This window comes from Pogona vitticeps, chromosome 3 (genome assembly GCF_051106095.1).
Source record: "Pogona vitticeps strain Pit_001003342236 chromosome 3, PviZW2.1, whole genome shotgun sequence".
Classification (NCBI taxonomy): Eukaryota; Metazoa; Chordata; class Lepidosauria; order Squamata; family Agamidae; genus Pogona; species Pogona vitticeps.
The window spans coordinates 227,076,612-227,094,443 of NC_135785.1; the positions used below are offsets into that span (position 1 = coordinate 227,076,612).

The following is a 17,832-nucleotide window of genomic DNA, read 5'->3' on the forward strand; positions in this document are numbered from 1 at the left end:
ATTGGATTTCAAATCAGCAAAACCTTGTCCTACCTGAATTAAAGTTGCTGACCTCACTATCTCATATGCTTCAGATTTTCTGCTCTATTGTTGATCAGATACAGGCAGAATGAGTGTTATCGAAATATATTGTAAATCAGCTGTTACTTTTAGAAAAACTTAACTAGAATTCATGTGTATTTTTTGAAAATATGAATGACAGGATAGGAGCTGGTGAACTATATAAGTAAAATATAATGGAGAAAGAAACTGACATCACAAGAACATAAGAAGAGCCCTGCTAGATCAGACAAAGAGCCCATCTGGTCCAGCTTCCTGTATTTCAAAGTGGCCCCACCAGATGCCCCTGTGAGCACATGAGTGAACTAGATACAGTGGTGCCTCGCCAGACGAAAAACTTGCTAGATGAATAGGTCCAGCGAGGGTTTTGGTGCCTCACAAGAGAATTGTTCCTATGGCCCTGCTTCACAAGATGGAGCACCGGAAGGCTTCTGAAAGCGGTGCTTTGCTGCAGGATGGGGTGGGGTATGAGTGCTCTTCTCCACTCCTGCCCCCCACATCACAGCTGATTGGCACAAGGTGTCAGAGGCTTCTGCAGGCTTTCCCAGCAGGTAAACTGGCAGTGGAAATGCACCCAGGGAAGCCTCTGAAAGCGGCGTTTTGCCGTGGGGGTAGGGGGGTGGGAGGGGCAGGCCTCCCACCCCCCCATGCCCCCCACGTCCCCCTGCAGCAAAGCGCCACTTTCAGAAGCCTCCCGGGGCTTGTTCAGCAATGGAAAAGCACCTGGGAGACTTCTGAAAGCGCCGTGGGGGGTAGAAGTGCAGGGGGGTTTGCGGCTTTCAACACCGCTTTCAGGGGCTTCCCGGTGCATTTCCACTGCCTGTTTACCTGCTGGGAAAGCCTGCAGAAGCCTCTGACACCCTGTGCTGATCAGCTGTGAGGCGGGAGGGAGGGCAGGAGTGGAGAAGAGCACAAAATGGCTGCCGACTCCCTGCTGGGTGCCGACTCTCAGCTGTTTGGCGCTCTTTTTCCGACTGTTCTGAGTTTACCAAGGCACTGTGAGGAGCCAGGCTTAGTCTACAGTACCTGGTAAGTGACTTTATTTTTTTGTTTGTTTGTTTTGGACTTTTTACCCCATAGGAATGCATTAATTAAATTTCAATGCATTCCTATGGGAAACCGTGCCTCGCAAGATGAAATTTTCACTAGACGGCATTAACCGTGGAACAGATTGATTTTGTCTTGCGAGGCACCACTGTAGTTGTCTCCTGATACCACGCCCCTGCATCTAGCATTTTGAAGTACCTTCCCTTTAAACCTGGAGATTATATATCCCCATCATGGCTTGTAACTTGTGATGGACTTTTCCTCCAGAAATGTGTCCAATCCCCTTTTCAAGGCATTTAGGCCAGATGCCATCACCACATCCTTTGGCAAGGAGTTCCACAGACTAACAACATGCTGGGTAAAGAAATATCCAATGTCATTTTCGGTATTCCCAGCCTTACTTGCTTGAGGCAATTTAGAAAGATAATGTGGTTTGTACGTATAGCAAAGCTGTTATAAAGATGTTATAAAGGAGGAAGAGAGCTGAGGCAACTGTAGTACTAAGCTGAATGAGAGAAAAGAAAAAAGAGACAGTCATTATTGGCAGTGGTGTTAGAAGGACTGTTTATAGTTAGAGAAGTTTCACAAGAAACTTAGATAATAGTTGAAAAAGATAATCATAGAAGCATGTTAAAGCTAGGGTATGGTACCTTATTTTCATTCACTGGTGTTCCGCTGCTACAAAGAGGAAATGTTGAGGATTGGACTTTTTTTTTCTTCATATGTGGTTTGGAAAAGAAATTTGGAATGATGCTGAAACAGGAAATAAAGCAGGTGGAACACCAGCCAAAAGTCAGTGTGATTTCAAATGTTGTGTATAAAGAAGCAGCACTTCAGCATCTTATTTTCTGAAGCCCTGAGAGCAGTTTTATTCTTAATTTATCATTAGATTTAATAGCAAATGGATGGTAGTTGAATATACTGATATTTATATATGGGGCAGCTCATTTTCCTGCTGAACAGCTGTGGACCCCACTTGCTCCAGCAGGCGCCCATTCAGCATCAGCAACCAGAGAAGTCGGGACAGGGTGCTGCTGCCAGGGTTGTTGATCTGTTTTTAGTATTTTTTGACATGACATTTTCCAGTAAGAGGGTTAGCTAGTCACTCTGTGTGAGTCACAGAAACAACGACAAAAGAGTATAGTTTGCTTATCTGCAACTGTAGTTCTTCAGGTGGTCATCAGTGAACTCATCCTCTTCCCTACAGTCCATCACAATGGCCTTTGTGTGTTGACAGAAGAATGAAACTGAGAGAAAATCTTTAGGATGCACTTCAATATAGAAGTAGGGCCCCCAAAAGCTGATTAGCTTTAGATTATTCTGAAGGTGGTTATGCAGGTGCAAAACCTGTGTACCGTTTCCCCAAAAATAAGACCTAAGCTGAAAATAAGCCCTAGTATGATCTTTCAGGATGTTCGTAATATAAGCCCTACCACCAAAATAAGCCCCAGTTAAGTGAAATCCTGCCCTCCACCAGGGACTCATTGTGCAGCAACCAGAAGATGACATGACTGTATTTGAATAAATGTACAGTAGATTGTTGTACATGAAAAAATAAAACATCCACCTGAAAATAAGCCCTAATGTGTTTTTGGAGCAAAAATTAATATAAGACCCTGTTTTATTTTCGAGGAAAACGCGGTATATTAGTTCAGAGATTACCACTCAAATTACTGCAGTTACAGGTAAGCAACCTGTCCTTCACAGAATTATAATATAAAAGAAGATTTGGAGAGAGAAGCTGAAAGAGGCCAGATAACAAACAGTAGAGTATGTATTAATTGATTCATCAGTCATGTATTGGTTTATGAGAGATGCCACAATGTTAGAAATGACTAAGAATGAAAGTATTGTATTTTAGTCAGAGCAATTCTTTGCCCCTTAGTATATTAAAATTTGTTCTTAAATTGTGTCTGTTGCAGTATTCTGTTCATTGTGGTTTCCTGTTTTTCGTAAATAGGAAGAGCTACCTCTTAAATGTGTTGAATACACAATATTTGTAGATTTTTTGGTACATTCTTTATATAGTATTATCTCCAAAGAATTATATGGACATAGGTGTAAACCAATTTGGGGCTGTTGCAAGAACTATAGGAACAAGTTGCAGAGCTAGCTCTTGGACCCAACTTTTTAAGATAAAATTTTATAGTGTACAGTGTTAAGTTCAAATCATTCAAATTTAATTGTGCTTGCAGAAGAAGATATATTGGAAAAATAAGGTACGTTTTCTAGAAAGTAATTTATTGAATGGCTTTTTTTACAAGCCTCATATCGCTGTCTTATCTAAGTCTTCGACTGCGATCACTGCTTTCAGAGGAGGTTGAGAATTGAGCACTTCTCCTCTTCTTTGTCATATATTACCATTTTTTCCATCCCCATTAAGTAGCTGGATGTACCTGAAGATTTTGTTGTTGTTGCTTTTAACTTTTTTTTACTAACCTTATCCTCAACTTTTGCCTTCCTAACACCATCCCTGCAATTCTTTGCTACTTACCCATCATCTTCCTTTGTGGCATGGCCTTCCTTCCAGTTCCTATATGTGTCCTTTTTAAAAAATAAATATAAATAGGTCCTCTCTGAGCTTTCTGTGAATCCATATTGGTCTTTTTTCCTGTCTTCCATCTTTTTTTCTTTTTAGAATTGTTTGTATATGTTCCTTTAGAATTTATTTTTTAAGAAACTCCCACCCATCTTGTAGTTTTAACCGACTCCTTTGTCTGTTAGGATCTCATGCCCTGGGACCTTACTTACCATTGTTCCAAACTTCTTGCTTTGTTGCATTGTATTAGTGTTATTTGCAAGCACTTAAATAGATTATCGAAAACTAAATTGGAAGTGTGAAATATACCACCAGTTTTAATTGGAAACATGATCCTCTGTGTTGAACAGGATGCCCCCCCCCCCGGCATTATCCTTCTGCTAGTTCTAACTAGAATAGACACATTGACAGTGTGATTTGTATACATGTTGAATTATCATTCAGATAGTCAATTCAATGGGTCTCTTGTAGTTGGATCTAACAATAGGATACTGGCCACTAGGTGTTCTGGAGCAGCTCTGATAAAACTGCCTTAATTGATAGAAGCCTTATTTGGTTTACCTCTATCAATTGTAGTAGGAGTAGTTGTTCATCTGAGGAATTAAGGTATTGTCTCCAGCTCTAGATCCAGCTTTGTTGATGGACAGGCTCCTGTGAATTCATCAAACATGGCCTAATAAACATGGTTTAATATCCACACATTTTAGTCTACATACCGATTCGTCTTTATAGCATTTTACAGGAGGAAAAATGAAAATGAGTGCAGAACTTTTTGAGGAAATTTTTTTAAAAAAATCAAAAGGGAATAAAGAGGAAATCAAGCTGAATTAATAGAGGCTGTCCCAAGGAAGCTGCAGTGAGTTGGATTGTGTGTGACATTGGCCAGAAAAGGAGAGGAAACAGAGTGAGAGAAAGAGATTCTGGAGCAAAGGGTCATGGGCTTGAAAGGAAAAGCAGGTGAGAGAGAAGGCGAAGTACTTTTCCTTAGATGTGCTTCAATGAAAGTAGACTGAGAGAGATCCTTGGCAGCATGATATACCCCCAAACGATAAGCAGGGGAGTTCCATGTTACATCATACCTTTCACTGATCAAGAGATGCAGCTGTGCAAGAATAAATCCACACTAGGAGACTGAAAGAGACTCTAATAGTTTTAAGCTGGAAGCAGCTTAATTTCCCCCTTTTAATGTCAGAGGGAAATTCCCTTAGTCAAAGAGCAGTAGAAAATGCCAGGAGTATTCCTGTACTAGCTCTAAGAGAATTAGTAAACAGCTGGAATTGATCTGGTTTGATGACTCATGTAATATGTTAGAATATAAAAGATTATGGAGTCACAGTTTCACTTTGGGTAGTGCTGCAGATTTTTTAGAAACTTTGATTGATAAAGTTTCTTGTGGATAGTTAAGTGATTGCTTTTTCCTGTTGAAGAAAATACAGTAAAACAGAGTGAAATTTGAATTCAGCTACATGTTTATCATGAAAACAAAACTGCAGTGCTTTTGAAACATACAACAATTCTTGTTTAAATATCTTAAGGAGATGGCTATATATTATGTAGCACGTTTGTTTTGTTTTCTTACTACAGAACCATAGTGCCTTGGAAGGTGTTTCGGCAATGTCTACATGAAGTACATCAGATTAGTTCTGGTCTGGAAGCAATGGCTTTGAAGTCTACCATTGATTTGACTTGTAATGACTATATTTCAATATTTGAATTTGATATCTTCACAAGATTATTTCAGGTAAAATTTTCAAATGAATGTAGTGTTGATTACTATCTGTTTTTATTGCTTTTCTCTAGGTATGTTTCTTTCAAACTTTGCAGCCATATTTAGGGGACCATCTTTTCCATCAATTGAAAATGATGTATTGACAGTTTAGTTTGATGATTCTGATAATGAGATGTATCCAGTTACAGTACCAGTAATTGATTCTGTAGGTTTTTTTCATAAGTGATTTGAGTTCAATAGTCCTAGATGGTGCTTTTAACCTAGACAAGTTTTGTACAGAGTAAACTTCAACAAAATAAACTTAAGGTAAATTCAGTTTGTCAGATAACAATAAGAGCTTTCTATTAACTTTTAAATATTCTGTTTCTTATATCTAGAGAAAAGATACTTAGGTTTTGTATTCTGAACATCAGAATAAAAATAGTAGTGAAAGAGAAAAAATAGGAGTGAGAAAAGAATAACTTAATGGATATCCAAGAGCAGGCTGCAGAGTCAAGTACATTGAATATCTGGACATGAAAAACTGAGATAGAATTTCTTTATATTCTTGCATTGCGTACCTATGAGTAATTATCAAAGCAACTGCCATATTTAATATCTCACCATTGCACTACTGTTGTGATAAATTACATACTCAGTGTTAGCATTCCTGCTGTACCTAAAGGAAAGAGAGGTTAATGTTTTGTTTTGAATTTAGATTAAAACAGTGGAAGTTTTTGTATTTAGATGATTGCTTGGCTTTCTTTTCTTTGTCTGCTGAAAAATTAGACCTCTTGCTTCTTTCTCAGTAGCATTCTCCTTGAAATGTATCTTATTAAATTGCGTGTTTACATACTATATAAAAAGATGGTGTCTGCCTCCATGATCATTGACAGAAGAATGGAGCAGAAGCACAACATACACATAAATGCTGGCTTCTTTTTCTTACTTTGTGTTTAGCCTTGGGGGTCAATATTAAGAAATTGGAACTTCTTAGCAGTGACGCATCCTGGATATATGGCGTTTTTGACTTATGATGAAGTTAAAGCACGGTTGCAAAAATACAGCAACAAACCAGGAAGGTAATACATTTTAACTGTTACTTCATTAAAAAGAGGTTTTCTGTGCTCCGTTAACCTTTTTTTTTAAAAAAAAATAGTAGTGTGCAAGATAGCTGATGTTACTACATTTTATTTTCATTATTTTATTTATTTCAAGATACTTGTATTCTGCTTGTTTGAAAAGAAATCTGAAGAAAGTATATGGTAAAAGAATTTGCTAGAAATAACAAGACATTGATAATGCAACAAGCAGAGTTGGGTAATACCCAGGGCTTGAAAAATGCATTTGTCCACTCATCTGTAAAGAGTGAAAAATGCTGCTCGATGAGCCTATCCCTCTAATCCTGCAGTACTCCCCTCCCCCCTCCCATTGCAAAAGGAAAAATGTCCTCTTTTTGCGAGAAGAGAGTTTGAGCAGCACATAGAGATATAGCTCTGCAAGAGAATGTAAAGTAGGCCCATATTGAAGAATATGGAGATTCCCTGCTCCCAGTTTCAACCGAATGAGGACATATCCTGGGGTGGGAGGGAACCATGGCTCCTTAACAGGCTGGGCACTTTTGCTTGCAGTTTTATTTTTGCTGGAGACATTCAAAAGAAAGGCATTCAAAATACAAGCTTCATGACCCCACAGGCACGCAGATGATAAAGCAACCCAAGTTCGAGGGTATAAATCAGTGATTCCCTTATAAGTAGTACAATTTATTTTAGGTTTGTACACATTGTTACATAGAAATAAAAGTGAACAAGTGCCTAGTTTAAATTTGTTAATTTAAATTGCAAGGCTATAGTTCGATTATGCTGACTGGTGAAATTTTTGACTGACTGGTGAGATATTTTAAAATTTGTCAAGCCCTGGTAATACCTTTTAGGCCACCAAAATATTAGGAAGTAATGAGCATTTGAGTATTTCAGAATTCTTGAGACTTAGCATTGAATCTTGGAAAGTTTGGAGGAGAAAAGCAGAGTTCAAAATTCATTGTCACTGCATTTTGCAGCCATGGCAGTGGTATTTACTTAAACTTCAAAATGGAGATTGCAAGCCTGGAGAGTCAAATTGATGTGTGTGTGTTTTTTCAGTTTGTACCTCATGGTGTGTGGAAGATGATAAAACTAATAAAATCATTAAAAACCATTAAAAGTTCACCCCATTACTAGGACAGTAAAATAATTATGAAAATGTCTGGCCAAGCAAATAAATTTTTGATAGTACCCACCACAACAAACCATATAGAGTAAATGTGGAGATAATTCTGCTTGGTGGGACCACATCAGAAAACACATTATTCCTCACCACAACTAAATGAATCTCACTGGGCCTAAAAAAATACAGTAGTGAGCATTTTAAAGTTACCTCACTCCATTCGAAGAATTGCAATCCTGGTTTTACTAGCCTAAGTCAATTTGCATTTTAAAACTCAGCTACACTTATGACAAAATAGTAAAAGTTACTAAATATGGATCTGTTCTGTCAGTTATTGGACATTCATAAATGTCTTGATCCCAAATTTCAAGCTTTCCAATCAAGCCATAATAGAAAAGCTCTTTTTAAAATCACATTTTAAAGAGGAAATGGTGACCCCATGTAGGCAATGGACTATAGGCATCAGAGTCACACACTACAACCATAAAATCACAGGTTACCTATCACTGTTTTTCTGTCCTGCTGTGCTTTTGTTTGTATCTTGTAATACATCATCTCTGTAGCTCTTTTTTTTACTCTGTTGCCTGTGAAATTGTGTAATTTCCACTTCTTCATTCGCAGAGCATCACCACTTACTACTTTTAGTGGTACTTCTCTAAATTCAGATTATGTTTCCTTTTGTTTTTCTCTACTGCTTATTGTTCTCTAGGACAGGAAATAAGCTGTAACTATGGACGCAGATGTCTATATGGATTTCAGTCTCTATTAATTCTATGAAATATCTTCCTTTTCCTTTTCCTATGGAAAATGCTTAACACTGAGCTATCATTGGCTACATTCGGACACAGAACCAAACTATGCTTTGCTAGTTTGTCCTAGTTAGCTAACTATGAGGTTTTACTGGAGAACAAATCACAGCCTAAAATCATAGGTAAAATTTGATTTTTGAAATTCTTTTCTTGCATTAATACTTGTTACAGTACTTTACTCGAACCCCTGACAGGCCAGTGAAGTGCAAGGAAAGTGTGGTTGGAAAAAGAGGTACAGCCAAAGCAATAGATACTCTTAATGACACTTTTCTAGATCTCCCAGTTCTAACTCTGCCTGGCAGCTGGATTTTAACTTTTGTGCTGATAAACCCTTTCTGCACACACTGCCCAGCTGTGTTTGTAGATACATTGCAAGGAGAGTAATATCTATAAAGGGTACTCAGCATTGTGCTAACATCTGTCCAAGAATTCCTGGAGATACACATCTTTGCTTTTAGTAGTCTGCTGGATGAGTCCTGGAGCATCACCACTGCTTAATCAGAATGCTTTCGGTAAATAGCAAATTTTATTGAACACCTGTATGACTGCATATAAAAATTTAGTATGAAGAAGTTATTTTATTCAGAAGGGAAGGTATATATGCTTAAGAAATGAAAGGATTCTGTTTCTATGGTGCATGTCCAGGAAAGGAAGAAGAAAATGAAGCTTTAGGACTACGTTGGCCTTGAAGCAGCTGAAAATCTATAAGTCAGAGAGAGGCTTTATGTCCCCTGCCCTGTTTCTCCAGCTGGCCAATGGCACAGGATCTACAGATGCTGGAAGATATAGTGATGAAGTGAAGTTATACTCTTAATTGACAGTAAAAAAATCAAGATAGTAGATAAATACAGTGGTGCCTCGTATAGCGAGATTAAGCCGTTCCGGATTAACCTTCGCTATAGCGAAACATCGCAGAATGGGACAGGGAAAGCCATTGGAACGCATTAAACATCGTTTAATGCGTTCCAAAAGGCTCCTTTACTCACCGTTCAGTGAAGTTTCCTATGGCCGGCAGCCATTTTCGCGCCCTCGTTAAGTGAGGGGAGGGTGCGAAAATGCTGCGCGCGGCCATTTTGGGGCTTCCGGCGGCCATTTTGTCCGCCAGACAGCTGATCGTCGGGGCTTCGTTTTGCGAAGATCGGTAAGCGAAACACTTGCCGATCTTCGCAAAGCGAGTTTCGCCCCATCTAAACGTCCTTGAGCGATCGCATTAGTGATCCCAAAAAAGGGATCGCTATGCGATTTCGTCATTGTACGGTGCGCTCGTTAAGCGAGGCACCACTGTATATACAGAACCCAAAGAGCAGAGAGATAATAAACCAACATTAGATAAAACAAACTGTTGTCTGTGATATATATTCTGTCTTTCTCAACAAGTCACAGTTAAAGTTTAGATTGCTACTGTGTGCAAATGTTGGCATTGTATTAGATCTGTAATTTAAACTTAAGAAACACTTGTGGTATTGATTTCTAACTTATAAAATGAGTGGAATTGTTTTCTTCAGTTTACATGTAGTCCTGTCTCTTTTACTTCACCAAGTGCAATTTTGTGCCTTTGTCCTGCAGCTACATTTTTAGATTAAGTTGCACTCGACTAGGACAGTGGGCCATTGGATATGTCACTGGTGATGGAAATATTTTACAGACCATACCTCATAATAAGCCTCTGTTTCAAGCACTGATTGATGGTAGCCGGGAAGGATTGTGAGTATGCATTCTTACTACTCTATGTACAGGAAATCTAGTTCTCTATACGTGGGGTGGAGTTCTGAGTAGGGTTTGATGTAATTTGACTTTAGGTCATCGTTGTAGTTAATCATCATTAAACAATATAAATATACCTCTTTTAATGAAAGGCAGAACTAAAAATAAGTTATAAAAACAGTACTAAAATGGGAGAAATGTTTAAAATATTTAAATGACGTTTATGCTAGTTTTTTTAAGAAAAAGTGATAGTCCCTACTGTCTAGTTATTCTTTGAGCCAGTTTCAGCTTTTATCAGATTCATTGGAAACCAAGAGCTCAGTTTATTTTCAAATCGTATAGTCCTTTTTTGTAATATTGTGTGAACTTAAATGTGTATATTGACTCTAGGTAGAGGTTGTGCAAACTAAAATGGCCAGTGTTTATTTGCAATCTAGCTATCTTTACCCAGATGGACGGAGTTATAATCCTGATTTGACAGGACTTTGTGAACCCACCCCACATGATCACATAAAAGTTACACAAGTAAGTTGCATATTATCTATTCCTTGCAAGTGAAAGCATTAGTCAGTAAACATTGAATAATAGATACTCATACTAAGTTTTCGATAAGGTATTTATTAAATCCATTTGCTCTTAAGGAATATTCAGCATCAAGTCTATTCAGTCCATTAGCCACATTGACAAAGATAAACGAGAGGGAAGAGCCTTTGAGAACTGCACTTTGAAAAAAGCTTCAGGATCTTAAGTGTTTGGTTTATTACCGTGTTTCCCCAAAAATAAGACAAGGTCTTATATTAATTTTTGCTCCAAAAAAGCATTAGGGCTTATTTTCAGGGTATGTTTTTTTTTTCGTGTATCTTCTTCACAATGGTAGAAGGCAGGGTTTCACTTAATTGGGGCTTATTTTTGGGGTAGGGCTTATATTATGAGCATCCTAACAAATCATACTAGGGCTTATTTTCAGGTTAAGACTTATTTTCAGGGAAACAGGGTATGTATATTTTTCCCAGTGGAATTCTTATCAGACTATAAAGACAAAAAATGTAAATTTTGGGAGAAAAAGTAGGATACATGAGAGAAGGTTCAAATATAGATGAGTCTGAATGTTCAAATGTTAATGCCATTCTGGTTTCCATTAGAGCGACGTGGAGCTGGGTTTCTTCATGGAGCCTGAACCTTGCTTTGCCTTGAAAAACTGAAAGAAATTGAAAGAAAAATTAAAAGAAACAAATAAAGCACTCCTTTTGTTAAGATGTCAATTCAAGGTCTCTTGGGAATCTTGCCACTAGTTTTGTTTCCTGTGTTAACCGCTTTTGAAATATTATTCTAACATACTGTTAATCAGCAACTGTCAGTTCATTTAGCTCTCATTAAAAGATAACTTAGTTTAAATTTCATTGTCATTATTAGACACTTCAATGAGATGAGGCTTATTATGTGAGAAAAGTGTTGTACCTCTTCCCAAACATAGGCAGAAGAAAATATTAAAGGGATTTAAGATTGGGGATATCACCGTTTGTTTCCTTCTTGATAGCAATCAATCTTAGATTTAAAAAAAAAAAAAGTAAGGGAAAAATTCCAAAGAAAATTACCTTAGACAGTAGCAGCCTGTAGCTGTGCTATTTTTCCCCACTCACCCCATGCCATTTAGCTTGTATTAAAAGAAAAAAAAAAAACCAAAACAACTAATTTAAAGAGGTAAGGAAAGCAAAATATTTGTGATATTCCAGAGGAATAGTTGTGATCATTTTGTTGCAGCAAAACAGCAACGAGATTTTGTTTCATCTTAATGATTAACACATGTAGTGTGGTATAAGCATTCTTGGATTTCTGGACTTGAAAGGTATAAACATGCGGTTGAATGGTGGTGGGGATTGTAAGCAGAGTAGTTGGATGTTCATGTTCACTTTCTGCTTTTCATTTGACCTTACTGCCATTCTTTGTGTGTGTGCACATCTATGTCTGTGTGTATCTAATTGAGGATAACACTTCCTTCATTTGATGAACTGTCTTGTCCATGGAACCTATTGACACAATTGATTCATTTGTTTTTGAAGTGTCAAGGTTCTGCAGTTAACTCTTATGAACAAGATTAAAAGCACTTGTGTTGAGAGAATGGTTGAATATTTTCTGACACAAATGACAATTCTGAGTGTATTGGGGGACAGGGTTCAAACATAATGTATGCCTGTGGAATAGGGTTGTTCATTGCCTCCCAATACCATGGATGAAATGTCAGTTTCCCCTAAATTGAGCCAGTCCACTAACAACCAGAAACTGATACTTCAGCTTTGCTATATCATAGTGTTCTGAAAAATGGCAAAAGACTTTTTGCTAATATATTACATTGACTGGAACAAAATAGTTCTCAGTGGTTTATTGGAACATCATTTGCCCATTGTCATCAGAGCAAACTATGTTGTTTAGAAAGTGTAAGGTGGATTGTAAGTCCATTCTGACTCTTCTTTAAACTTAGCCTCATCTTAAGTACTGTATCCAGTTCTGGACATCACACTTAAGAAGGATGCAGACAAATTGGAACAATTGGAAAGGAAGGCAACAGGGACTGGGAACCAGGGCTTGTGAGGACTGAAGGTTCTGGACATGTTTAGCCTTGAGAAAAGAAGAATGAGGGTAGATATGACAGCACTCTTCAAATACTTGAAAGCTTGTCATATAGAAGAGGAACATGATCTCTTCGTGCCAGAGTGCAGTACATGTAATAATGGGCTTGAGTTACAGGAAGCCAGATTTCAGCTGAATAGCAGGAAAAACCCTCCAAATGTTAAAGCAATACGTGGAATCAGTTTCCTTGGGATGTGGCAAGTGCTCCAATGATAAAAGCATTTAAAAACCATTATGTTGGATATATTTGATTTGGATTCCTGCATTGAACAGGGAGTTGGACAATGGCCTCATAGGACCCTTCCAACTTCATTATTTTGTGACTACTCTGAAGAACTACTTACCTAAGGTAGTCTCTTTTTCAGGAACAATATGAATTGTATTGTGAAATGGGCTCCACATTTCAGCTTTGTAAAATTTGTGCAGAAAATGATAAAGATGTGAAGATTGAGCCTTGTGGGCATCTTATGTGCACATCTTGCCTTACAGCATGGCAGGTAAGGTTTTTCTTTTTTCTTTTAAGATAAAATACATATGTGGGTTATTTTAATTACCCAGCAGTAAAATTCCAGATCAAGCTAATTGATTACTCCAGTCTTAGATTTTCTTTCTGACATTGCTTTGTGACATCTCTCCTTTTAATTGCCTATTAGAATCTGAAGAGTTGAGTACTTTGTATGCTGGGAAGTATTGTAGTAATCATGGAGATTAAATTTAAACCTTTGTCTCCCTCCTTTCACCAATAAGGACTGAATATTCTGTTGGGACATTTGCTGAAGCAGCTGTAAAAACAAGTAGTGATGTTAAAAGTGTAGATTTTAATTTCATAGCAGTTTGTTGAGATAGTGTACCTCTTGAGTACCAGTGGCGATAAAGAATCTGGCCAAAGCAAAATACAAAAATCTTCTGTTTCTAGATAAATTCTTAGCAAGTAGACTCTAATGGAAAATGGAGCATTGGGGCTTTTCTTTCATTAGCAGTCACATTTACTATTTAATCAAACTTCATTGCAAATATAACTCCTGTATAATTAATGAGTGGGTGAAGGAAAAATGCTATAGCAGTGTTAGTTGTTACTTGCCAGTGGTTAGAGTTTAATTGCTGTCATAATGGCTCATTAAACATGCCTAAGGAGAGATTGCCATGGCTTTTTTTTCATAGTGAAACATCTGTGTTTGTTAATAAAACAAACTACTCAAATCTTTAGTGAATACAAAACACGTGTTTCTTAACATTTTATATTGAAGGTCAATCTACTTATTTTCTTTGTTAAAATAAAGCTTCTTTTGGCTTTTATTTTGGAAGGAAAAGCAAGATACGTATGAACACTGAAATAAGAATGTATCAAGGTGTCTATTGCTCCAAGAGTTAGGTATCTGGCTGCAGAGTCTAAGATTACTACTTCGATTCTCCAAGGAAAGGAGCCAGACTATACAGTATAGCCTTGGATGAGCTATAAAGTCCCAAAATGTCCCCAAAAGATGGTACTACTTTTGACTGCTCTGTATCTAGAAAACCCCAGAAAGGGTGACCATATGTCAGAATGGACTTGATGTCACATTGTTGTTGTTAAGAGACCATAATGAGCCATTGAACTTTTACATAGGTAGACATAACTAATCCTGAATGCATAGAATGAGAGTTACATTGTATCATGTTCATATATTTTGAGTATTTTTCTGCATTGATTTATATAGAAACAGTATTTTTAAAAGCCCAAATGAAAATCTAACAATAAGTTGACAGTTTTGCAAATTGCAACTGTATCTTTTAGTCTGTGCCTGCCTCTAGCAAATGACAAAAAATTTATATATCAAAACTCACAGTTGGGCAGTACTTTCTTTGTTATAAAATTGTTAGAAAATAGTGACCCGAGAGAAGACAAAAGCTTATTTACTTTGTGATATCTTGGTGATCCCAATAAAGATATTGCCATGCCATGGATAGTGAAGGGTTATTCTTGTGGATTTTTTAAAATATCATGTAACATGTCTTGTGGCAAGTGATGCAACTAATTTGTGAAAAGTATAGACTATACTTCTGCCCTCATTTCATAGCTCATATTAAGAAGGCCTGCAGTCATATGAAAAGCTTAATGTTTGCCATTTCTGAAAAAGAGCTGTTACAAGTGTGTAAATAAAACCTAATATCATGAGGGAAAATGTTCCTGGTGTTAAGCCTCAAGTAAATGTCTGAACTTAGATTGTCCCAAACATTAATTAACTGATATAGAAAATCTCAGTGCTGTTCCTCCATTTCTAAATTATCACCTAATCTGGTGCCTGTTCTAGCTAAATGCAAATTTCAGTCAGCATGCAGAATCCTGAAGGCGTGGATAGACTAACTTCTCACAATCGCTATCTCATTGTAGAGTGATGTGCTTTCTAAGCAAAAAGTGCTAGTCTTTTGAGATTTAATGCCACAGCCAGACAACTCGAAAGTTCTAAGCAAGTGTGTCTCGGAAAATAAGGGTGCACTTCTTCAGAGCCACAAGGTACAGATTGCTTGAACATCCTTAGGAATCCAACATCAAGAAAAGCCCACCATTGATTTACTGTTGATTTTTTTCACCATTGTTTTATTCCGTCAGATACCCATCTTCTGGTAATGATTGGGCACAAGGATCAATAATGCCAGATGCTTATTAGTAGTTAAGAGTATGGTGCTCTTTCCTCCTTCTTTTCATGTTTGTTTGATCATGAGTTTTAAGACAAAACCACCAGTGGCAAGTGGTGCTACAGCTAGGTTCTGTAAGCAGACAGAGGGGACTATTGAAAACTTACTGGAGGAAGAGCCACTGAGATAATCTCACTATAGGCCTTTTCACAGCTTTCTATGAGGGATAGTAGTAAAAATTCTTCTTTGCTCACGAAGATGTCATGCACTCCCTCCTGGTTTTCCTGTTGTTGATGATGATGTTAGTTTTATTTATCTGCCACATTTCTCCCAACAAGAGATCCAAAGCGGCTCACAATATTAAAAGTCACACCATTAAAAAACACAAGAAGTCAAATATTAAAAGACAAATTAAACAATATATGATTTAAAATAAAATTAAAAGATTAAAACATGAAAAAGATTAAAATGGGGTTCAGGGGTTCTGATCTACTGAAAGATCCCCCCCCCATGACCTACAGCATTTCACTAGCATCGAACCAATAACTAAGCGTAATCTGGGCAGGGATTTTTTTTTTGCCTCACCCTGTGTAAACGTATTAAATTAATAGATTGGGATAATATATCATCTACATATCTTATTTGATGGCTTGAACAGGTGCATGAACTGTATTCAAGAGCAAGGGGTAATATCCTGCTTTAAGCCAAGTAATACCCAAAGAAGCACCAGAGTTCATAGTGACCTCAGAGAACCAATCAACGTACCATCAATGGATGGCAATAAATCTATGCCAACTTTCATGACAATTTTTTTATGGTACTGCATGACTTACGTACTCACGGGGAGGGGCTTCTGCCATCAATATGCTGATGACAGCCAGCTCTACATCTCCTTTTCTCCAACCACAGTGGATACCATTCCATCCCTTCAGCGCTGCTTGGAAGCTGTGCTGCAGAGGATGCAGGAGAATGGATTGAGGCTGAACCTGGACAAGATGGAGGTTCTGAGGGTGGGTGGCCCCTCCATCGGTGGTTTGGGAAACTCTTTTCGGGGAGTGACTCTCACCACAAAGAGTGAGGTTCGCAACTTGGGAGTACATCTGGATACAGCATTCACCATGGAAACCCAGGTGGCATCAGTGGTCTGCTCTGTCTATTTCCATCTGTGGCAGATTGCCCAGCTGCATCCCTATCTTGATGTTGGGGCACTCACCACTCTGGTCCATGCGCTTGTAGTCTCGAGACTAGACTACTATAACACGCACTACGTGGGGCTAACTTTGCGATTGATGCAGAAGCTTCAAATGGTGCAGACTTCTTACTGGGGTGAGAAAACATCAACATATCTCCCCCACTCTGGCTCCCTTGCATTGGCTGCCTGTTCGTTTTCGCATTGATTTCAAAGTGTTAAGGATGAAATATAAAGCCCTAGATGGTCTAGGACCTCAATATCTAACGCAACGCCTCCTCCCACCTACATCTACCCAAATCACTCGTTCTAGCCAGGAAGGGTGGCTGATGGGCCTAATGCTGAGGAAGGCCCGCAAAGAAAGAATAAGAAACTGGGTCTTCTCGGCAGTGCCTCCTTGTGTTTGGAACAGTCTGCCCCCAGAGATCTGTCTGGCTCCCTCGCTGGGTGTTTTTAAGAGCAAACTTAAGACCTGGCTCTTTAGGCAGGCTTTCCCTCCTGTCATCACTTGAATATTTTTTCCTAACTTGAACTATGTTACTGCTGTTTTTTTTTATTGTTTTTATTCTATTATTCTTAGCTGCCCAGAGTAGACTTTGGTCTAGATGGGCATGGCATAAATTTAATAAATAAATATAAATGAATCAATGAGAAAAAAGACATAGGAAATATATATACAGTGGTGCCTCACATTGCGGCGTTAATTCGTTCCAGCGAAATCGCTCCTAAACGAAAACATCGCAATGTGAAAATAAAAAGCCCATAGAAACGCATTAAAACATGATTAATGCATTCCTATGGGCTTAAACTCACCGTTCAGTGAAGATCCTCCATAGTGCGGCCATTTTCGCTCCCTGTTAAACGAGGAATCCATCCCAGAAAACAGCAGGCGGCCATTTTGAAACTACTGATCAGCTGTTAAAAAGCATTGCTTTGTGATGATCGGTTCCCCCACAGCCAGCCCCGGATGACGCCCGGCCTCCTTGGCAGCACTGTCCCGGGGCGCAGATGGGCAGGCCAGAGGGTCTTTCTCCGACGAGCGAGGGCTCGGAGCTAGCCAGCCCGAGACGAAGTCCGGCTTCCTTGGACGGCAAGCGGTGGGAGGAGGGCTTGGAGGTGGGCAGCCACCCGGGGTGGCAAGGGGCGCACCACCCACTGGCAGCCAGCCAGCCCAGGAGACGCCCGGCCTCCTTGGATGGCGAGCGGTGAGAGGAGGGCTTGGAAGCAGGCAGCCACCCGGGGCAGCAAGGGGCGCGCCAACCACTGATCGCCAGCCAGCCCGGGATGATGGCCGGCCTCCTTGGACGGCGAGCGGTGGGAGGAGGGC

General features: G+C 38.8%; 1 protein-coding gene across 7 annotated transcripts in view; it reads left to right on the forward strand.

Annotated features, from left to right (window-relative positions):
- Positions 1 to 17,832, forward strand: part of CBLB (Cbl proto-oncogene B) — a 94,193-nt gene that overhangs the window by 40,998 nt on the left and 35,363 nt on the right. For 3 of the 7 annotated variants that reach the window (XM_072993897.2, XM_020809848.3, XM_078389911.1), the window contains exons 5-9: positions 5,231 to 5,387; positions 6,315 to 6,436; positions 9,935 to 10,072; positions 10,510 to 10,597; positions 13,066 to 13,197. In XM_072993897.2, the coding sequence (XP_072849998.2) occupies positions 5,231 to 5,387; positions 6,315 to 6,436; positions 9,935 to 10,072; positions 10,510 to 10,597; positions 13,066 to 13,197 (637 nt within the window). Of the gene's footprint in view, positions 1 to 5,203; positions 5,388 to 6,314; positions 6,437 to 8,268; positions 8,491 to 9,934; positions 10,073 to 10,509; positions 10,598 to 13,065; positions 13,198 to 17,832 lie in introns of those variants that run through there. The other 4 variants (XM_072993895.2, XM_020809846.3, XM_078389910.1 and 1 more) reach the window with 2 other exon arrangements.